The 24,229-nt window shown below is 39.4% G+C and overlaps 1 protein-coding gene across 4 annotated transcripts in view; it reads left to right on the top strand.

Annotated features, from left to right (window-relative positions):
* Window positions 1-6,337: 6,337 nt before the first annotated feature.
* mRpL9 (mitochondrial ribosomal protein L9) overlaps window positions 6,338-24,229 on the top strand; it is a 33,409-nt gene continuing 15,517 nt past the window's right edge. The window contains exons 1-3 of one of the 4 annotated variants that reach the window (XM_071667868.1): window positions 6,338-6,464; window positions 16,937-17,080; window positions 19,477-19,642. In XM_071667868.1, the coding sequence (XP_071523969.1) occupies window positions 16,937-17,080; window positions 19,477-19,642 (310 nt within the window). In that variant the 5' untranslated portion in view covers window positions 6,338-6,464. Of the gene's footprint in view, window positions 6,555-6,782; window positions 7,018-16,936; window positions 17,081-19,476; window positions 19,643-24,229 lie in introns of those variants that run through there. The other 3 variants (XM_071667867.1, XM_071667866.1, XM_071667869.1) reach the window with 3 other exon arrangements.

Below are 24,229 nucleotides of genomic sequence, written 5' to 3'. Positions count from 1 at the left end.
GTTACTCATAAAAGAGCTTGAAATGAAGACGAGTTGGATATTTCCACGCTTTGGTTAGGCGCATGAGTGAGGTACACATAGATGTACAGAGTAGCAGATATACAGGAATATTAGCAGAGTCATGCATTTGGTTGAACTTTATGTTGACATACCATGTAGCCTAACAAACTGAAAACTGAGTTGTTCACATACATAGCTGTACACTAGTTCATAGATTGTTTATGACGTTCGCAATGGTACATAGACGACTGTTCTTATATTTGTCTGTATGAGCTCTGATTGGACTATGTCGATTTTGGTGATGTTCGGCGGTCCGCGTGGTGTAGATGAAATAAATGAATATATAGATAACGGCTTATTGGGTGTAGGGAGCCATTTGGATGAAGATGCACAGTTGAGGTATTACATGTATTACAGAACTGGGAGGCTAAATTTAGTGTGTGTGTGTGAGAGAGAGAGAGAGAGAGAGAGAGAGAGAGAGAGAGAGAGAGAGAGAGAGAGAGAGAGAGAGATGACGATCACTTAAGCTCTCTTATAAGACGAATGGAGTTACGGGACTCCGCTTGCGTGTTACACGCGAGTAGAAAGTCGCCTTCGGCAAGGTTGTACCGCCGTCTCTTTACGAAAGGGAGTTCAGTCTCGTCAAAGAGCTTCTCACTCTAAAGAAATCCCCATTTCCTTGCAACAGATTTGTATCGCAGTCTTGAAGCGACAGAATCCCTATAAAAGGGTTCCTGAAGTTAAGCAGTTAAAAGGAAAATGATGAATAATTGTTTATTCATGATCTATCTTGTGACTGATTGAAGAGACATTAACGACCTTTCGTTTTATTTCAAAATTCAAGACAAATAAGAATGAATAAAATCAGCAGTACAATAGATCCGTCTCGTGGTTTCCGAGCAATCAGGAGTGATCATGCTAGGCTGAGACGAGTTTCTTCGCCGCTTGCTTCACCATTTTGTGAGAACCTCCGACACCCAGAATTTCCTTTCATTTATCTCTGGATCAAACGTATTCCAACCGAGGCACACGCACATTTGACGTCACGAATAAAATACCGGAAATGTTTAAAAAAAAAAAATGAATATAAAAGATGTGTTCTTGGAGAATCTGAAAATGTCCGAAAAACATGCTTATTAGCGGTGTTCAAGCGATATCGGGAGGGTTATTTTCCTTGTTTGACGTCAGTGAGTATCGTCATACGCCAGAAGGTTTGTGGACCACTGCAGTTACCGTGAGAAGACATTGGAGGAGTAACACAGACGCCCAGCAGCAGGGGAAAGGGAGGTTGTCGGTTTCGGGAAAAGCTAAACGATCCTCAGCAGTACAGCGGATACGTGAATGTTGCAGAGATATAAGCACCAGGTCTGAGACGTCATGTGTTAGGGGTTAATGTCTGCGTTTTCCTCATGACACTGACGATAGATTTCAATAAGAAAGAGGAACTTATCTTTTTTTTTCTAATTCATTGTTATATCGCACGGCGACTGTGTTACAAGTGGAGGGCGCTACCTCTCGCCAAGCCCGTCCAACTCATATTCTCAGTACGCCAGCCTAGTCTGCTAGGGGCTTCATGTTGTCAAGACAATGCAAGTCTTTGTGATTCAAAATTGTTGTCATCTTGCGAGAAAATATATATCCCGGATGATCATTCGGTTTTTTTGTATGTCAGGAGCGTAGCTGCCAGATATCAGCTGAGATGGTATTCTTGTGTTTATTCCAGACCTTACTGAAAAATAATGTTTGTGGAGGTAGATGTGTGTAATTACCTATTTGTGTTGTGCGGGGAATGAGTTTTTACACTCGTGGGGCCCCATTCATGAACATTCTCTCCTATCATACAATCTCCTAATGTATGTTGTCTGAGTTACTCATATCTTCAGTCAATAAGTTCCATTCATCCACCGCTCTTTTATAACATAAGAATGGTCGATGAATGGAACAGTTTAACTAAGGATATGGTTAATGCAGACAGCGTAAGTAAATCTAAGAAGTTGTATGATAGCAGAGAATGTTCAAGAGACGGGTTCCCACAATTGCGAAACTCCCTCTTCGTAAAGCACAAATTTGTAATTACAAATAGGTAATTACACACATCTCTTCCGAAGTGTTTGTGTGTGTGTGTGTGTGTGTGTGTGTGTGTGTGTGTGTGTGTACTGCATTGTCATCTTGTTCGAAAGACCAAACAGGAAAGGAAGGAGGATACGGGTCAGGATAAGGCCAGGCAAAGCTTTTACAACGGGACTAAACTGATCACATCCTAGCAGAGTAAGGTGTGAACGGTGGTCATCAGGTGGTGGGACAGGGTAAGCCGCAGCAGACCCGTGCCAACGCCATCTGACATGCAATGAACCCTGTCGCGTGAGGGTACAGTACTTCACTGCCATTGAGACAAGAAAGGAGAACCTCTCCCTGCTGTCAGTTAAACATCAACGCTCTTAGAGGAAATGCTGTTAGCAGAAATTTATCGAGTAAAACGGGTGTTATATGTGACTTGGGTTACTCTCTCTCTCTCTCTCTCTCTCTCTCTCTCTCTCTCTCTCTCTCTCTCTCTCTCTCTCTCTCTCTCTCTCTCTCTCTCTCTCTCTCCGTGTCCTTTCTCCCTCCCTCTCAACATCTAAGACTTCCTTGCCTGTGAGAGAGGTCGTCCCCACCAGCGCTGAGGTTGAAGCATCGCAGCAGGGAGCAGCCAGAGGGCAGGTTCCCACGGGCCTCCTGCTTCACCCACGCGCGACAGGTGCACCAACGAGCGATTGGGTTAACTTTGATTAGAATTTGATCTCAATTAATCAGAGCTCGGTCAGATGATCGGTGGGATGGAGACCGCAGCGCCTGCTGGGAGAGGCTTCCGTCCCAGGTATCTGTCGCCCATCTCCTCACCCTGACACCCACTCCTGACATCCTAAGAGAACGCAGCCCACAAAAGGTGATATGATTTGTCTTTGTGATATTATTGTAGGTGTGAGTTTAAGGGGGTCTTTAGTCAGGTATCCAAGATATGGATCACAGTGAGAAAAGGAAGTACTGTAGTAACAGACATCTGTTTACTATTTCCAAACCTTGTACATTCCTAAGCTGCTCGACATTTGTTTACATTTGGTTTAGATTTCTACACTTGTTTACATGCGTGCTGCATTCACTGCTCTAAACTCGGTTTCTTTATGGATGCTACGAATTTATTCTTGATGTTTTTTATATTTTCAGTTGCTCCTAATACAACAAGGCTCATGAGCAATGGAGGACCCTTCGTAGCCTAATTTTTGTGTACTGTAAACACGCTTGGTCTGAGCGGAGCTCCAATTTTAATCCAATTTTCCTCGAAAGTTAGGTTCTCGTAGCTGTCGACGCAATTGGTCCTTTGGACGGCAAGCCGTCAAACCCGAGCCCCTCTGGACAGTTAGAAGTCGGACACAAGTGGTCCTCTGTACGGGGAACAGCTGAATCGAAGTGGCTATGTATGGGGTTATTTCAGGCTGTCAGCCGAAAAAAAACCCTCACGTTGCGAAATAAACTGAAAATAAATCAGGGGTCGAGTTATTTACTTTATATGAGGTAGATCATCCCCTTATTGATGGCACACAGTAATTTCAACTCGTAAGATTTGTGTTCATAAAGTGTCAACATAAAGATATAAAAGTGGAAATATCAAGTAACCCAAGTGTTGATTGTAACTTAAATGTAGGTGGTAAGTCGTTATTTTACCAATTTAGGTGTGAGTGGAAGGCAAACAAATCTGATTTCATTATTAGCAAACAGTTAAAAGACCGTAGAAAATCAGCCGGTCTGTGTAATATATCATATCATTGAATAATTCATGTTGCGTCTACATCTAACATCGATAGAATCCAGCAGCCTAACTGGTAATGATTATGAATTCACTGATAATGAAAATCAGTATTAACCAAAAAGATGCAGTATTAAGATTCGTCTTTACTACTACTATAGTTACCCTTATAGATTTTATTTTCTGTCATCTCAGACAAATGTAGAGAATGGATTTTATTCGTATAGAGGTATCTAATGTATTGTAGAAATGTTCTTCACAGCTTTAAATGTCGTTTTTTTCCTCATTCCGAAAAGAAAACCAAATTAATGGTATTCTGATTTCCAATTAAGATCTTTTCAATGTCAAAACATTTCTTATGCAAATAGGAATTTAGGTTAAGAAGGAGTAGCACTTAAACATATGAATATTAGGGAAAACAAACCCACGTGCCTTGCAAAAACTTATGATGTAAGATTTTACCTTTCATCGTGCTTACTATCAACCCGTTCCAGCCAAAATCACCTTTTCCCGTTATTTCAATGCTTTTATTGTATAGATTCAACCATTGGAATGTTTGTTACTTCCTTCTGCAGGAACAAACAGTTTGTTGCCTGACTCCAAGAATGAGTGCAGATTCAGTGATAATCATTCTGGTCTAAGAAAACATGGATTGCTTCAAGCACCTCCGTTCGGCCATCTAGCACAGGGCCCTTGGCCTGTAGGCCCTTGGCCTGTAGGTACGCGACATCGGGACAAGGAGAAAGGACAGGATTCGGCTTAAGGCGTCTCGTCTTAGCGACTTGGCCAAGAAGCTGGATCAAAGAACTCAGCCTAGATAGCCAATTGCTCGTTATATTGGCCTCATCCTTAGTCGTTTCGGTGCAGGTTTTGCGAAATGTACGACAAACGAAAAGCGTTTACCAATATAAAGGTCGTACATTGGAGAAATGAGTACTCCGTTTCAGTTGTTTATTCAGGGAAAATACAACTTTTAAGAGTACTTCAGATATATTTACCAATAATATGTAAGGGGCCCACTTAGAACTGAAACACTTCTCACTTGCATCTCAAACTACCACTCTGAGCTAGCCACTCTTTTGGCCATTACTCTAATTCAAGGTATATATAAATGAGTGAATTATGTGAAAAGTGTCACTCATTATCGAACACAGGTCACAAGTTAAAGTAAGAATTGCTGCTTTCGTGATAAATGTTTGGTGTTATCATTCTAGTTATTATAGTTTACTTTACTTGCTTTTTTATGACTGTCCATCGTGCTCGATGACAACGTTGGTCTCAGTAAAATCAGGTGAAGTTTTAGTCGGCGGAGGCCGATGCGGGAGCCGTAGATTCTACCACAAATAGAGCAGTAGTGTATTGGGCCAGGAAGGAGGCATCGGAATAGTGAGGCCTGAACATTCAGGAGAGCGAATAACATGAATTGGAGAGAATTGATTCGATCGAAGTGGTGTAATTAGCTATTTGTACTTTACGGGGAGGGAGTTTTACATTTGTAGGGCCCCATCTCTTGAACACTCTCTACTATAGTACAACTTCTTGTCTTCAAGTCAGTCTGTTCCATTCATCCTCTATATATACTATAAAAGTATTTCTTTACATCCTTATTTACAAGTTTCTTTCTTAGTTTCTTGTATTTTCTAGTTGCTCTGTCCCTGCATGCAAAGTACTGTCCACTGTCCACTTCGTTGATCGCTTTTAGGTACTTGAAGCTTGTGATCAGGTCACCTCTTAGTCTTTTCCTACAGCTTATCTCTCTTAATCCTAGTGCCATCTTTGTTGCCTTTCTCAGTATCTTCTCTATGAGTTCTTTATGCTTCTATACGCGGTGAACAAACTTGAGATATTCTTGTTTTGGCCTAATTTAGGACGAATAGTTTGCGGATCGTTTCTTTACCCATGTACTTGAAAGCTATTCTGATACTTGTCAGCAGAGAGTTTGTTTCCTTAGGTATTCTAATATGGGACTGGCGATAGATTAGGGACTATGTACACTCCCAAGTCCCTCTCACACACAAAATCTTTAAGCTTACTTCCATACCTTCAAGGCAAGTCACTGATATAGATTAAGAACCAAACCCGGTGGCACTCCACTGGTCACCTCACCGTCTCATATACGTTCTTTGTTTCTTCCCATTGAGAAAATCCATCCAACGAAACGAGTTTCTCCCTTATTCCTGCTTGGGGGTTTAGCTTCATAATCAGCATTCTGTGTGATACAATGTCCTCTGCCTTCTAGCAGTCCAGATACAGGAAGGGAGGAGGGATTGACTTGTGGTATAGTGTTTTTACCTGAGCGTATGAAGCGTTCACTGTAAACCATCCAGTTACTTATGGGGTTTGGCTGTGTATTAGGTCCTGGTTAATGGTGCTACAATGTATGTGAGCAAATGAGGTTCATGTTCATCTGTCCCTAAAGCTAATTCTCGGAGGACGGACAGGCAATTCCACATTAAGAAAAAAACTGGGTATTCATGTAAATAAATCTGAAATGCTAATGATCAAATCAAGGGATTAAAACAAGAAATCATATTGATAAAAGAAATACTTCAATCACAAAGAGCGAAATCTTAGTTGGTTATGTATTCGCTATAGATTTTATTCGTTCATTCTGATAGGTTGCAGGTGTACGCTGGCTCGACAACAAAAGCTGGGTCGACGTGACGGTGTTATTGAAAAAGTAATATATATCTCATTCTGTTAATCAGATGACAACGTATGAAATCTTTTTGAGAGTCATTCACCTCTTATGGTGAGGAAATTTCTCAGTGTAAGGCCGTAGCACATTAGCTAGCGAGCGCTGAGACTAGTAATGATTTTTGTCTTTTTACCCGCTTAGCTGTTTTGGAAATGTTTGTAGTGTGGTTGCTGTAAGTGATGAAAACGGCAAATTTCCAGTTTTTAGGAGTTCATCGAAATTAACATCATCAATCTTGTTTTAAGTGGCAGCATTAATAAGACTGGAGAAGCTTAATGTAGATCTCCCAAGAAAATTTATTTGTCATTATTGTGCGGATATATTAGCAAGTGGGTCATACGGTGTTTTGCCGATATGCTGATATTGTTTATATACATGCACCAATTTATTGTAATTATAAACTTTTAAATTTACCATTTTAGCCATGCATCGAACCTTGCATTGGGTATTACAAGATTTTGTTTGCAAAGGTAGTGTAATATCTAGAGAATTGAAGAAGACCTGCTGAATGTGATTTGGAGCATGTTCTGCAAAGGTAATGTAATATCTAGAGAATTGAGTAAGACCTACTGAATGTGATTTGGAGCATAAACATCATAATAGGTGTTGAAGATGAGGGCCAGTAAAATACGCTACTTACTTGTACCCATAATAGAGATAAGCCATGTATCGCCTTTAGAAATATATGTGGAAGGACAATGTTTTATGCATGCACCGTAAACCAGTGATTAATGTAATGCATATTCAGTGCATTGTAATCAACATTAGAAGTGTAAATGTTGTCAACTGTTGGAAGATTCTTTCATAAACTTTTTATGTTACTTGGGTAGTTTAATATTTGCGGTAAATCACAAACACATTAAGTGCTGACAAGCAAACTCATTGGAAAAATAAGCATAGAAGCTCCAAGCTTTCGACTATATTTTAAGCCACTTTCAGGGATACAGAATCATGATGAACAGAAGAGTATGTATACAATACCGAGCTACACCACAGCTGAAGAAACAAGGAGCAGTTGATCTGAGAAATATGAAAAGGTTAACCAGAATGGTAAAGTAACCTGTCCCTCTACCTGGCAAAGAATAGCAGGTCAGCAACTGTTTTCTTAATTCTACCACTTTTCAACAGAGATTTCATTAAGACATTATCAAGTTATACATTCTTTCATTCATGTTTATGTTTCTGTTAACTTTGATACAAGAGAGGATTCTACAAGGAGCCTTTTTATTAAAGTGACACATAAGGGTAAACTGACTACCCAGTTCACAGGTTGTGAATAATTTTTTCAATGTTAGCATATTGTGTTTGATTCCAAGGCTGTCCTTACAGAATACTTATGTTGTTGAATCCTTTCTTTTAAATGTTTACCTGTATGACCATTATACTTCTTGTTATGGACTTTACATGGAACAGAGCAGACACCTTATATTTTAATTAGTTGATGGTCTGCTTATTAAGGAATTCCATATGGTGTTGTCATATTTGATAATGATATTAAGTCTATCTATATCTCTGACACCTGTCTCCTCCTGGAACTCCCTTAGTGAGTTGGCCACGGCAGTAGAGTCTCCATAGCTAGTTGTTTCTAAATACTAGTAAGAGGTAAAAATTCCATATGATCCAGTAGAACAAAAATAATTTTGTTGAATTTGTCTTCTTTCTTATTACAATAGCAGGGATAAGCTTATTAATTGGCAGGTGTCAAAATTGTTTACCCTTTTATGTGTCCAATTACAGAAAGGCTTATTGTTCAATCCACTCTTATTAAAGTTAACAGCATAAACATGAATGAAAACATATTTATCAGGCAATATTTCAATGATATCTCCAAAGTTAAAAAGTCAGTAACTGATTGACGTCATATGCCAGGTAGAGGTACAGGTCACTTTACCGTTCTGGACAATCTTTCCATGTTTCTCAGATCAACTGTTCATTGTTTCCTCAAGTGTGGTGTTGCCTGGTTTATGTGTATATTCTCTTGTTCATAATGACTGTATCTTTGAAAATGGCTTGAAATACAGTCGAAAGCTTAGAGTTTCTGTGTTTATTTTTCCAGCGATCTTACTTTTAGTAATTTATTATGCTAAGTCAGTTTAATAATGCAGAATTTATACCAGGATGTCTGGGAGATGTAGAGTTTTAGTACTGGCCAGGATAATCAGGCATATCAAATTATATATCAGAAGGGTAAGTTGTGATGACAAGATTTTACATACCTGTAACCTTTACAACAGCGTTGTATGGATGCGAGTCGTGGGCCTTGAATGGTAATGAATGTGAGTCGAGCCTTAAATAAGGAATTAATTGATAAATATAAAAGTAGATTGAATACTCATAAAACATCAACAGAACCTATGAAAACTTCATCTAACCTCCAGTGGCAGGCAAGATTTATAGAAGTATACTAGCATTAATTGTTATGAGCTGCTCAGGCTGCTTGTAGGGAATTCAGGTGATGGCTTGAATGGTGGCTTGGTAGTCATCTGTATGTTGATTTTCATTGGCAGTTGGCACAGTTCTTAATCATATATGTTTCACACATATTTCTGCTAGAATACTAATAATGAAATTATATGTTTGATGCTACAGAAGTTTGGTACTTTTAATAGATTTTGATGATTTATTGCAGGTGTTTCACCAATGCTTAAGTTGAACTATACCTCATTTTCCCTGATACTCATAACCTTCACATAGCCTTATTTGATATACTAGAATAGAACATACTGCTTCAAGTCATGCATGATAAAGTATTCTATTCTCACAACACTTTACTACCATCAAGACAAAATTACCCAGTACTCATTATTCAGAACTGCTTCAAAGTCATGGCTGAACTGGTAAATTACCAAAGACTATAGCCATTTGAAAATCTCAAGCTCATATGATTATAACTTCCAATCAGTTTCATTATTCTAAGTTCACTTGGAGTTGTCAAAGAGCTCTTACCTGTTGCCATGTTGAAGTGCAAGGAAAGATTGGTTTAGACAAATCAGCCATACCTCACCTCCAACCAGGAGACAACTCCTTTGTTCCCCAGCCCTAGACATCCTCACTGTATCCTCACTGTATCCCAGAGATGTGCAATATTTCAAAAATATGGAAAGGAAAGTCTGATGACTTCAGATAATACATGTGACCCACTTTTGCCAACTTACAGGAGTTACAGAGCTGTCAACAAAATAACTACCTAGATCATATTTTTTATTTTACAATAATAATTAAGTGTTTTGGGAGCAGCGGAGTGAGTGTGTTAGTTGCTTTGATACATGAGACCAGGTTATAGTGATGGGTGATTTGAATATAAAGGTGAGTAATGTGGCAGTTGAGGGTATAATTGGTGTACATGGGGTGGTCAGTGTTGTAAATGGAAATAGTGAAGAGCTTGTGGATTTGTGTGCTGAAAAAGGACTGGTGATTGGGAATACCTGGTTTAAAAAAGATATACATAAGTATACATATGTGAGCAGGAGAGATGGCCGGGGGGCGTTATTCTATTATGTGTTAATTGACAGGTGTGTAAAAGAGAGACTTTTGGATGTTAATGTGCTGAAAGGAGCAGCTGGAGGGATGTCTGATCACTGTCTTGTGGAGGCGAAGGTGAAGATTTGTAGGGGTTTTCGGAAAAGAGGAGAGAATGTTGTGGAGAAGAGAGTGGTGAGAGTAAGTGAGCTTGGAAAGACTTGTTTGAGGAAGTACCAGGAGAGATTGAGTGCAGAATGGAAAAAGGTGAGAGCAAATGACGTAAGGGGAGTGGGGCAGGAATTGGATGTATTTAGGGAAATAGTGATGGCTTGTGCAAAAGTTGCATGTGGCATGAGAAAGGTGGGAGGTGGGCAGATTAGAAAGGGTAGTGATTGGTGGGATGAAGAAGTAAGATTTGTTAGTGAAAGAAAAGAGAGAGGCGTTTGGACGATTTTTGCAGGAAAGTGGGGCAAATGACTGGCAGATGTATAAAAGAATGTGGCAGGAGGTCAAGAGTAAGGTGCAAGAGGTGAAAAAGTGGGCAAATGAGAGTTGGGGTGAAAGAGTATCACCAAATTTTAAGGAGAATAAAAAGATTTTTTGGAAAGAGATAAATATACTGCACAACACAGGAGAACAAATGGGAACATTGAGGAAGGGAAGGTAATAACAAGTAGTAATGAAGTGAGAAGAAGATGCAGTGAATATTTTGAAGGTTTGTTGAATGTGTTTGATGATAGAGTGGCAGATATAGGGTGTTTTGGTCAGGGTGGTGTGCAAAGTGAGAGGGTCAGGGAGAATGGTTTGGTGAACAGAGAAGAGGTAGTGAAAGCTTTGGGGAAGATGAAAGCTGGCAAGGCAGCAGGTTTGGATGGTATTGCAGTGGAATTTATAAAAAAAAAAAAAAAAGGGGGTGACTGTGTTGTTGGTTGGTTGGTTAAGATATTCACTGTATATATGGATCATGGTGAAGTGCCTGAGGATTGGCAGAATGCATGCATAGTGCCATTGCACAAAGACGGAGAGGATAAAAGTGAGTGTTCAAATTACAGAAGAATAGGTTTGTTAAGTATTCCTGGGAAATCAGATGGGAGGGTATTGATTGAGAGGAAAAAGTCATGTACAGAGCATCAGCCTGAGGAAGAGCAGTGGTTTCAGAAGTGGTACAGGATGTGCGGATCAGGTGTTTGCTTTGAAGAACGTATGTGAGAAATACTTAGAAAAACAGATGGATTTGTATGTAGCATTTATAGATCTGGAGAAGGCATATGAGAGGGTGGATAGAGATGCTTTGTGGAAGGTTTTAAGAGTATATGGTGTGGGAAGTAAGTTGCTAGAAGCAGTGAAAAGTTTTTACCAAGGATGTAAGGCATTTGTACGAGTAGGAATAGAGGAGAGTAATTGGTTCCCGTTGAATGTCAGTTTGCAGCAGGGCGGCATGATATCTCCATAGTTGTTTGTTTAAGTTGTTTATGGATGGGGTGGTTAGGGAGGTAAATACAAGAGTTTTGAAGAGAGGGGCAAGTATGCAGTCTGTTGTGGATGAGAGGGCTTTGGAAGTGAGTCAATTGTTTTTTGCTGATGATATAATGCTAGTGGTTGATTCAGGTGAGAGACTGCAGAAGTTGGTGACTGAGTTTGGTAAAGTGTGTGACAGAAGAAAGTTGAGAGTAAATGTGAATAAGAGCAAGGTAATAAGGCTCAGTAGGGTTGAGGGACAAGTTAATTGGGAGGTAAGTTTGAATGGAGAAAAATTGGAGGAAGTGGAGTGTTTTAGATATCTGGGAGTGGACTTAGCAGCGGGTGGATCCATGAAAACAGAAGTGAGTCACAGGATGGGGGAAGGAGTGACGGTTCTGGGAGTGTTGAAGAATGTGTGGAAGGCGAGAACGTTATCTCAAAGAGCAAAAATGGGTATGTTTGAAGGAATAGTGGTTCCAGCAATGTTGTATGGTCGCGAGGCATTGGCTATAGATAGGGTTGTGTGGAGGAGGGTGGATGTGTTGGAAATGAAATGTGTGAGGACAATATGTGGTGTGAGGTGGTTTGATCAAGTAAGTAATGAAAGGGTAAGAAAGATGTGTGCTAATAAAAAGAGTGTGGTTGAGAGAGCACAAGAGGGCATGTTGAAATGGTTTGGACACATGGAGAGAATGAGTGAGGAAAGATTGATGAAGAGGATATATGTTTCAGAGGTGGAGGGCAGAAGGAGAAGCAGGAGACTAAATTGGAGGTGGAAGGATGGAATGAAAAAGATTTTGAGTGATCGGGGCATGAACATACTGGAGGGTGAAAGGCGTGCAAGGAATAGAATGAATTGGAACGATGTGGTATACCAGGACCGACATGCTGTCAGTGGATTGAACCAGGGCATGTAAAGTGTCTGGGGTAAACCATGGAAAGGTCTGTGGGGCCTGGATGTGGAAAGGGAGCTGTGGTTTCGGTTCATTACACATAACAGACTGAGTGTGAACGAATGTGGCCTTTTTTTTTTCTTTTGTCTGTTCCTTGCGCTGCCTCGCTGGAGGGGAGGGGGTGCTATTTCATGTGTGGCAGGGTGGCGACAGGAATGGATGAAGGCAGCAAGTATGAATATGTACATGTGTATATATGTATATGTCTGTGCATGTATATGTATGTATACGCTGAAATGTATATGTATGTATATGTACGTGTGTGGGCGTTTATGTATATACGTTTGTATGTGGGTGGGCTGGCCCATTCCTCGTCTGCTTCCTTGCGCTACCTCACTAACGCGGGTGACAGTGGTTAAGTATAACAATAAAAATAGATTAAGTCGGTGGCATGGAGGGCTATGAAGACAAGGGAAAATATGGGTTTAAGTGATGTAAAAGTAGGTGGAACACTTGTGGAAGTCACAACACTTTATGAAAATCTTGCTACTTATTTGCTTCTCGCACCATATATTTTAAAAGTGGCATCTGGTATGAGACTAGAAATGAGAAACTTGTGAGGAGAGAATGATATGCATCATTTTACTGTATGTGAAAGTAAGTCAATAATGGGGAGGGCTGTAACCCCAAAGGAAAGTGTTGTTGCTTAAACACCTTTAGAAATTATCAAACTTATTTAAACCTCATCTAACTTCACTCCACTGACAGCACGTCAACCCCTGTATACCACATCGCTCCAATTCACTCTATTCCTTGCCCTCCTTACACCCTCCTGCATGTTCAGGCCCCGATCACACAAAATCTTTTTCACTCCATCTTTCCACCTCCAATTTGGTCTCCCTCTTCTCCTCGTTCCCTCCACCTCCGACACATATATCCTCTTGGTCAATCTTTCCTCACTCATTCTCTCCATGTGTCCAAACCATTTCAAAACACCCTCTTCTGCTCTCTCAACCACGCTCTTTTTATTTCCACACATCTCTCTTACCCTTACGTTACTTACTCGATCAAACCACCTCACACCACACATTGTCCTCAAACATCTCATTTCCAGCACATCCATCCTCCTGCGCACAACTCCATCCACAGCCCACGCCTCGCAACCATACAACATTTTTGGAACCACTATTCCTTCAAACATACCCATTTTTGCTTTCCAAGATAATGTTCTCGACTTCCACACATTTTTCAAGGCTCCCAAAATTTTCGCCCCCTCCCCCACCCTATGATCCACTTCCGCTTCCATGGTTCCATCCACTGACAGATCCACTCCCAGATATCTAAAACACTTCACTTCCTCCAGTTTTTCTCCATTCAAACTCACCTCCCAATTGACTTGACCCTCAACCCTACTGTACCTAATAACCTTGCTCTTATTCACATTCACTCTTAACTTTCTTCTTCCACACACCTTACCAAACTCAGTCACCAGCTTCTGCAGTTTCTCACATGAATCAGCCACCAGCGCTGTATCATCAGCGAACAACAACTGACTCACTTCCCAAGCTCTCTCATCCCCAACAGACTTCATACTTGCCCCTCTTTCCAGGACTCTTGCATTTACCTCCCTAACAACCCCATCCATAAACAAATTAAACAACCATGGAGACATCACACACCCCTGCCGCAAACCTACATTCACTGAGAACCAATCACTTTCCTCTCTTCCTACACGTACACATGCCTTACATCCTCGATAAAAACTTTTCACTGCTTCTAACAACTTGCCTCCCACACCATATATTCTTAATACCTTCCACAGAGCATCTCTATCAACTCTATCATATGCCTTCTCCAGATCCATAAATGCTACATACAAATCCATTTGCTTTTCTAAGTATTTCTCACATACATTCTTCAAAGCAAACACCTGATCCACACATCCTCTACCACTTCTGAAACCGCACGCTCCAATGAGTGAAAATTGATACAGCATTTTTCAAGTTGAACAATACCTCAACATTGTACCAAATTCAACAAATAACTGAATGAAAAGATTTTGACTATGGCTCGATCTTGCATGTGTAAATGCAGAATGCACGAATTGCAATGCCTCAGGCACCTCACCATGAGTCATACATGCATAATAACTTACCAACCAGGGCATGAAATATCTGAAACCCTCAGGTTTTTGTCTATAAACACTTGGCATCCACTCAATACACTGCTGCTTGCCGCTTTACAATTGGCCTTTTTAAGCTTTTGCGTACCTTGCTCTGTTACGGCAAATCATGTTTGCCTAACCTTCATTGGCAGGTGCGACGATGGTGACCAAAAATCACATGTGTATATATTGCCTGTCTTGTTTATCAGTCAATTCAACAAAGCTTCAATATGTACTTGCGTTATCGCATTTGTATGGGTGCTCCACCTCTCTGACTTCTTGATCACCTCCCATTACGCCGTTCACTGATTTCCCATTTGTCTAGTTTAACGAGCCTAGTTACCTTATCCAGAAATTTTTTTATGTTAAAATTACTGTGGACACGTGGTCACCACACTCTATATGCTTCTTTACTTTTCACCCTTCCTTTTTTACTCCGTCTCTGTTGACTTTAAATACTTTGGACAATTATGCATATTTTTCTTGTGCAAAAATGTCCAAAATGCGTGGCTCTCTCCTACAAATTCTTTCTTACTCTTCATACACTACTAACCTTTTAAACACCCACTCCCATTCCATTCCCTAATTTTTTGCGGTTAACCATCATGATTACCCTAAATACATACCTTCTTCTCCCCCACTCCTTATTCCATTTTATCACTTCTTATTCCATTCGTACACAGTCTCTCAGACATTCACCCAACTAGGTCTACTTCCGAAGCTCACTTACTCACCACTCTTTTTCACCCAACATTCATTCTTTTTTCCTATAACATTAACATAGTACACATTTAATATTATAACTAAGAGAGATTTTTTAAAGATTTGTTAAATTTTACATTATTAACTGTAATCATTGTATATCTAGATTTTGCATTGTTGATATATTACGTAACTGAAGCCCCCATAGCATAAAAATTTATTGTAATTTAGAATCATCGAACTTTGAGGCAAAGTTGCTTCAATATTTTAGGTAATTCTAGATTCATGTTTTGGGCAAATTTCCATTTAGCATTGTATAGTGTATTAAATGTTAGATTCTACAATGTAATTAGGGGTAATCAGAAGAATTCTGAATGTATTTAATTCAAATGTAAGCTTTATGTTTTATCAAATTTATTCCTCATACTTAATTTTTTCTTTTTAGATGAACAGAAAAAGAAAATTTACAACTGGCATTAATTCCTTTTGAAGTCAACTACAACCACTAAGAGTATCAGATACCTTTTGCCATTATGTTGGCATGGCATGATTTGTAATAATTAGCTAAGGTGTGAAGTTGTGGAAGACATAAGATGTTAAAATGTGAAGATGGGGAAAGTTGAAATCAGAGTGCTTAATTTAACAGAGTCTGCAAAAAACTTTTTCTGCCTCCTCATACATTTTCAAAGGCAATAGCACACTTACATGTTAGTACTTTGTCACCTCTCCTTCGGCCTTTATTCCCATCTGCAGATTTCTGGGCTTGGAATAGGCAAGGTCCTGAAGTATTGTAACTCCGTATTTTGAGTCTTGAATGAGGCACGACACTGATGAGGTGTTACAAGAAGCAGCCTCCTGATCCTGCATTCTGAGTATCCAGTGGGCATAGAAATCTTTTGTGTACCCATATTTTCATGCTGCCAGGCAAAAGTGAAATTTCCCAGATGAATTGACAGCCAGGGAGAGTAAAGAAAGAACATGTTTACCCTGAGATTGCTTCAGGCACACTGAGGTGGGTTGCTTGTGCTCCCACCATTAGAAACTGTAGTCTCTGCAACCAGATGTACAATGATTTCTTCCTGAGAGTCACTTGCTTGTACCCAAGGTAAACCTTAGCCATGTATTGCCTTTGAAAATTTATAGGGGAAGGCCATTGTTTTTTGCAGGCACCTGAAGCCAATGATAAATGTAATATTTTCACTATACATTGTAATCAACAGAAATATAAAGGAAATGTCATTTTTCGGAAGATATTTTTTTCTGTAGTCTTTTTGAAAAATGTGAGTTATTGGATTGTGTATGAGAGAGGTGTGGTGCTTAATGCAATTTGACTGAGAGCTGTTCAAGGTTTGCTGAAATGGTACAGATGTAAGGAGATGATGAGTGAAGGAAGAAGGCTGACTAAGAGGACTTATTTGCCATAAGTGGAGGGAGCAAGGGAAGACTGAAATGGAGGTGGAGGAATTAAGTGAAGGAGGCTTCATGATACTGGGGCATAAATATCCTAATGGGGAGAGACATGCATAGGACAGAATGTGATGAATCATTAGGGTGTGTGGGAGTGATGTACTGTTAATGGGCTGAACCAGGGCATATGATGCAATCAAGGTAATCTGTGAGGTTTGGTTGTATATGTTAGACTCTGGTTTTGGAATATTTTACATGACAGTAAGGCAGAAGAGGCATTTACATTTAGAAAAAAATTCTACCTATGATGCAGTATATTTGATAATTTTTTGTGTTATCATTATTCTGGATCACTTTCCTTATAGATGCTGCGTTTGTTGGTGCATAGTTTAAATAACCTCCATCTGAAGAATGTAGGTTTGCCCATATCTCAAGCAGCAGGTAGAACATTAACTGCCAGAGATGTGGATGCTAAACCTGTTGCTGACCCTTTCCTTCAGCATGTTCGGGTAAGTCACTGTGATTAACAAAAAACTTTAGATAGTGACTTTATTTAACTTTCCCATTCAATATCGTTATTATATATTATAGTTTTGAATATTTGTATTGCAAATTTTCCAAAGGAAGTACCTTATGCAGTCAGAAATGATGCTATTTATTGTGGCCAAATTACAAATTGCTATCCATTTTAATGCATTGGGAGTGGTTGTCCTCCTTGGCCTATGAAAGTATTACTTAGGGAGGAATATTTCATCTGAGATTGACAGGAAAGCTGTGGGTAAAGTGATTTCTCTATCTTGCATAAAAAGTAAGTAATCCAGCTAAACTGATGACTATAAAGTGACCATAAAATTTCCTGAAATGACATGCTAATGGTCATTTGCTCTTCAGCAGTATTATGAAAACAAGTTTTCATTTTCTTTCAAAACATATCACTATATGACAGTATCTCCCACTTAGGCTACTGTACTTCACCAAGGGTGAAAGTTTTTGCATCCACCAGAGACTTCACAGTTGTGCTAGGTATCATGTGGTTAATAAAATCTTGAAACAACTCTTAAGGAATGAATTTGTGTGGCTCTGAATTAGAATTCTATCGGTGCCTCATAACCCATTGTTTCAGAGTTATGTGCTAGTTCAAGATGTCAGTTTTCAGTGGAAAGTTAAGACCATTATGAGGGCGCAAACAAGAAGCAATCTAATTTCTTTTGATTTTAGACATGCAAACAACACTAATCACAACAGCTAAGTCTTTGATAAGTGATTTTGTTTACCAGATTAGTTAGTAGGTCTCATTCCTATCTCTTCAGAGATAAAATGCTGTCAGGCATGAGGTGTGCAGAATTCTTGTTTTGTTAATCATGCAAGTCATAAATTTCAGAAATATTCTAATTATATCTGTAGAGCTATCTCAGCATAATGATGCAAAAACTTTTTGTTGTTTTGCCCAAGCAATTCTTATTGACTTATTGAGCACAATATTTACGTAGATTCTCATGGCAAGCAATCTGTACTAAGTTTGTTGAAGATACAAATAAAGTTAGTATAGAACCTATAAGAATTCGATGTCAGTGACATGTAGAACTTCCTGTCATATGCTTTTTGCTGCATTATTTTATTATTAATAGATGGTAAGGATTTTAAGTTTCCTTAGGGAGTTGGGTATCCCTACCCAATCTGAGCTAGGAAGAATGATAAGGCTGCAAATTGATTACTTCAAAGGTTGCATGTATCTCCTGACAAAAGTGTAATATCAGCTGTCATTTTTGGCAAGTTGAATATGGTCTTCATGGGAACATTTCCCATGAACTCTGAGGATAATAGGCTGAATAACTGTACTACGTGCTTGGGGACAGAGATCATAGGATCCTGTTCAGATACTTCACCCTAACTCCATACTTACTAATGCTTTTTCTTTATCATAGATGGGGTTTTTTTGTTTGTTTTTTCTCCAAAAGAAGGAACAGAGAAGGGGGCCAGGTGAAGATATTCCCTCAAAGGCCCAGTCCTCTGTTCTTAACGCTACCTCGCTTGCGGGAAATGGCGAATAGTATGAAAGAAAAAGAAAGAAAGATGGTTTAAGGTCAGTCACAGCTAGTCCTGTGTTAATCACTTGTTGTTATGTACCTATGACCAGCTGTCAATAATATAATCCCATCTGTGGTTGACACAAGAACAGTTGTGATTAACATAAAAGCTTCTCAAATTGATCTTAGACCAACTGTTATTGTAGTGAAACTAGTTGTGATTGTACTAGAACATGCTATAATTAACCAAAGACCAGCTCTGATTGACCTAAGACCATCTGTAAAGTACATAATTACATGATTGCATTCAGACCACTGTGATTACCCAAGATCATCTGTGATTGACCTCAGACCAGCTGTAATTAACGTAAGACCATCTGTAACTAAACTCACTGATGTAGCTGACATGTAGGAAAGCCATTGATACAACATAAAGCAAACATTATAACTATTTACAATTCATCATATGCTAAATGTAAACAAAACCTCATAGGAGTAAAATTTTATCACAGGTGCTTATGAACTACCTGAGAGAGCTGATTGAATGCTTGTGGGTTGAGAATATGATAGTGAATTGAAGCTCAGTATTCCTGATCAACCCCTTGGAATGGGAGCCGAGGCAACAATTATCAATGACTTAGACTGAGAGTAATAATAATTTTGTGTCTGCCTTTTTGCATTTCACAACTGAGGATGTACCAAGATATTGCAGAAATGCCTTTATGTACATTTAGACTGTTATCTTAAAAGATGATTATTCAGATTATTCCAAATATACATATATCTTAGGGTTGCATAGTCATTCAGATTTGGAATTGGTTGCTTCAATCTTGAATGTTAGGAAGAGTGTGCTTACCAGATTTTTTTATCATTTGCAGACAACATTTATACTAAGGCGAAAGAACAAAGTACCTTTAGTAAAAGCACGGCAGAACCCTTCCAAAAGAAGATTGAAAAATCGTCATTTTATTTATGAGCTTGTGGAAGATACCAATATTAAGAAAAAGGAACCAGTGAAAGTAATTCTCACGACTTCAATTGATGGTAGGTAAAATTTGCCTTCATGAAGACAGAATTTAAAAAAAAAAAAAAAAATTATTACCATGGTAGTAAATCATGAAAAATGCCTTGAAAAATTATTTGTGTATATTTTTTCTTAGACTGTAGTGCATATTAAATGTTACAGACCTGCAGAATCAAGAACTGTTTTGTAAATATTATACTCATCATGAAAATAGGGAAAAAGAGTATTTACCAGTTTATCGTTATTTCTTCTTTTTTTCTAAAACTCGTGAGATAGGAGGAGGATCTGAAATTTTTATCTTATTTTTTAGGCTGCCAGGAATTTTATTAAAACAGAAATAGTATGATCAGGTCTTTCAGGTTTCCTAGGCACATTCAAGGTCATAGGTCATTTGTAGACAGGTAATTACTCATACAAGGCACAAGATAACAGTTTGCTGGCAGTGAATGAATTCATTTACAGTGACTCCTGTCAGTAGAGTAGAATTTTGTCTAATTTTTTTGAAAGAGAATGAAAAGATATTAAAATATGAATACTGTATAGATTTTATATTATCCATTGATAACATTGCAAACATGAAATAAATTGTAAACCCATCTCTTACTTGCACACAACAGGCAAAACCATTAAGTTGACAAGTAACATGAGTGTTCATCTAGAAAGAGAAATTATGTAATAAACTCTAATTTTTGCCTACAGAATGCAGGGTTATTTATAACATCATAACAAAATCTTAGATAACAGTGCACTAAGCAAAAGACCCACAGGCAGAGGGACATTACTCCATCTTCAAATTAAAGTCCATAAAATGGATCATCATATCCTCTTGAAAATATGTGTGTTCCCAAAGTGTTTGATGAAAAAAAAATCTGCAGTTTCATTCTGTCAAGACTTACCTTTGTCTATCATAATGGAATAAGGTTTCATTTAGAAGATATAATGAAGCTTAAAATTCATGTGAATTTTCTACATTGGACAAAAATCATTATGTGTTTATGAGGTGATAGAGAGCATATGATTAAATATATTTCATTCAAGGGTCAGTCTGTCCTCCAAGCTATGAGAGATTCTCTGAGATCCCTGGGGGTTCGAAACCTTTATCCTCATGCTTTTTTTATGCCCCTCATTACACTAAACACATTTCAGTAGTTGTGATTTACTACTACTATTAACCAGGATTAGCTATTTTCCTTTCTTCCCATTGGAGGTTTTTAGTGAATAAGAAATGTATTCAGGGAAGCAGTGATGGCTTGTGCAAAAAATGCATTTGGCATGAAAAAGGTGGGAGGTGGCAGGTTAGAAAGGGTAGTGAGTGGTGGGATGAAGAAGTAAGGTTGTTAGTGAAAGAGAAAAAGAGAGGCATTTGGACGATATTTACAAGGAAGGAGTGCAAATGATTGGGAGATGTATAAAAGAAAGCAACAGAAGGTCAAGTAAAAGGTGCAAGGGTTAAAAAAGAGGGCAAATGAGAGTTGGGGTGAGAGAGTATCATTGAATTTTAGGGAGAATAAAAAGATGTTTTGGAAGGAGGTAAATAACGTGCATAAGACAAAAGAACAAATGGGAAATTGGTGAAGGGGGTAAGTGGGGAGGTAATAACAAGTAGTGATGAAGTGAGAAAGAGATGGAGTGAGTATTTTGAAGGTTTGTTGAATGTTTTTGATGATAGAGTGGCGGATATAGGGTGTTTTGGTCAATATGGTGTGTGAAATGAGAGGGGTCAGGGAGAATGGTTTGGTGAACATTGAAAGCTTTGCAGAAGATGAGAGCCAGCATTGGGATGGGTTTGGATGGTATTGCAGTGGAATTTATTAAAAAAAGGGGTGACTGTGTTGTTGATTGGTATGTAAGGGTATTCAAAGTGTGTATGGATCATGGTGAAGTGCCTGAGGATTGGCAGAATGCATGCATATTGCCACTGTACAAAGACAAAGGGGATAAAGGTGAGTGTTCAAACTACAGAGGCATTAGTTTGTTGAGTATTCCTGGGAAATTATATGGGAGGGTATTGATTGAGAGGGTGAAGGCATTTACAGAACATCAGATGGGGAAGAACATTGTGTTTTCAGAAGTGGTAGAGGATGTGTGGATTAAGTGTTTGCTTTGAAGAATGTATGTGAGAAATACTTTGAAAAACAGATGGATTTGTATGTAGCATTTATGGATCTGAAGAAGGCATATGATAGGGTTGATGAGAGATACTTTGTGGAAGGTTTTATGAGTGTATGGTATGGGAGGTAGGTTGCTAGAAGCAGTGAAAAGTTTTTACCAAGGTTGTAGGCATGTGTATGAGTAGGAAGAGAGGAGAGTGATTGGTTCCTGGTGAATGTCAGTTTGCGACAGGGGTGTGTGATGTCCCCATGGTTGTTTAATATATTTATGGATGGGGTGGTTAGGGGGTTAAATGCAAGAGTTTTGTAGAGAGGGGCAAGTATGCAGTCTCTTGTGGATGAAGGGGTCTGGGAAGTGAGTCAGTTGTTCACCAATGATACAGCTCTAGTGAGAAACTGCAGAAGCTGGTAACTGAGTTTGGTAAAGTGTGTGAAAGGAGAAGGTTGAGAGTAAATGTGAATAAGAGTAAGGTTATTAGGTTCAGTAGGGTTGAGGAACAAGTTAATTGGGAGGTAAGTTTGAATGGAGAAAAATTGGAGGAAGTGAATTGTTTTAGATATCTGGGAGTGGACTTAGCAGTGGATGGAACCATGGAAGCGAAAGTGAGTCACAGGGTGGGGGAGGGGGCGAAGGTTCTGGGAGTGATGAAGAATGTGTGGAAGTAGAGAACATTATCTTGGAGAGCAAAAATGGTTATGAATGAAGGAATAGTAGTTTCAACAATGTTATATGGTTGCATGGAGAAGGGTGGATGTGTTGGAAATGAAATGTTTGAGGACAATATGTGGTGTGAGGTGGCTTGACCAGGTAAGTAATGAAAGGGTAAGAGAGATGTGTGGAAATAAAATGAGTGTGGTTTAGAGAGCAGAAGAGGGTGTGTTCTAATGGTTTAGGCATATGGAGAGAATGAGTAAGGAAAGATTGACAAAGAGGATATATGTGTCAGAAATGGAGGGAACAGGGAGAGGCAGGAGACCAAATTGGAGGCGGAAGGATGGAGTGAAAAGGATTTTGAGTGATTGTGGCCTAAAGGTACAGGAGGGTGAAAGGTGTGCAAGGAATAGAGTGAAATGGAATGATGTGGTATACTGGGATCGACGTGCTGTCAGTGGACTGATCCAGGGCATGTGAAACGACTGGGGTAAACTATGGAAAGGTATGTGGGGCCTGAATGTGGATGGGGAGCTGTGGTTTCAGTGCATTACACATGACAGCTAGAGATTTTTTTCTTGTCTCTTCTCCTGCAGCTACCTCGCTGAAGCAGGGGGTAGCAATGCTGTTTCCTGTGGGGTGGGGTAGCTCCAAGAATGGATTAAGGCAAGCAAGTATGAAAATGTACATGTATTTATATGTATATATCTGTGTATTTGTATATGTTTATGTTGATATGTATTATATTTATTTTATTTATTTATTTTGCTTTGTCGCTGTCTCCCGCGTTTGCGAGGTAGCGCAAGGAAACAGACGAAAGAAATGGCCCATCCCACCCCATACACATGTATATACATACACGTCCACACACGCAAATATACATACCTATACATCTCAATGTACACATATATATACACACACAGACACATACCTATATACCCATGCACACAATTCGCACTGTCTGCCTTTATTCATTCCCATCGCCACCTCGCCACGCATGGAATACCATCCCCCTCCCCCCTCATGTGTGCAAGGTAGCGCTAGGAAAAGACAGCAAAGGCCCCATTCGTTCACACTCAGTCTCTAGCTGTCATGCAATAATGCCTGAAACCACAGCTCCCTTTCCACATCCAGGCCCCACACAACTTTCCATGGTTTACCCCAGACGCTTCACATGCCCTGATTCAATCCACTAACAGCACGTCAACCCCGGTATACCACATCGATCCAATTCACTCTATTCCTTGCCCTCCTTTCACCCTCCTGCATGTTCAGGCCCCGATCACTCAAAATCTTTTTCACTACATCTTTCCACCTCCACTTTGGTCTCCCACTTCTCCTCGTTCCCTCCACCTCCGACACATATAACCTCTTGGTCAATCTTTCCTCACTCATTCTCTCCATGTGCCCAAACATGTCAGACACCCTCTTCTGCTCTCTCAACCACGCTCTTTTTATTTCCACACATCTCTCTTATCATGACATTACTTACTCGATCAAACCACCTCACACCACACATTGTCCTCAAACATCTCATTTCCAGCACATCCACCCTCCTGCGCACAACTCTATCCATAGCCCACGCCTCGCAACCATACAACATTGTTGGAACCACTATTCCTTCAAACATACCCATTTTTGCTTTCCGAGATAATGTTCTCGACTTCCACACATTCTTCAAGGCTCCCAGGATTTTCGCCCCCTCCCCCACCCTATGATTCACTTCCTTTTCCATGGTTCCATCCACTGCCAGATCCACTCCCAGATATCTAAAACACTTTACTTCCTCCAGTTTTTCTCCATTCAAACTTACCTCCCAATTGACTTGACCCTCAACCCTACTG

The sequence above is a fragment of the Panulirus ornatus genome, chromosome 12 (assembly GCF_036320965.1).
Source record: "Panulirus ornatus isolate Po-2019 chromosome 12, ASM3632096v1, whole genome shotgun sequence".
NCBI classification, from domain to species: domain Eukaryota; kingdom Metazoa; phylum Arthropoda; class Malacostraca; order Decapoda; family Palinuridae; genus Panulirus; species Panulirus ornatus.
The sequence above is the reverse complement of the archived record's forward strand: the minus strand, read 5'-3'. Positions and strand labels throughout refer to the sequence as shown.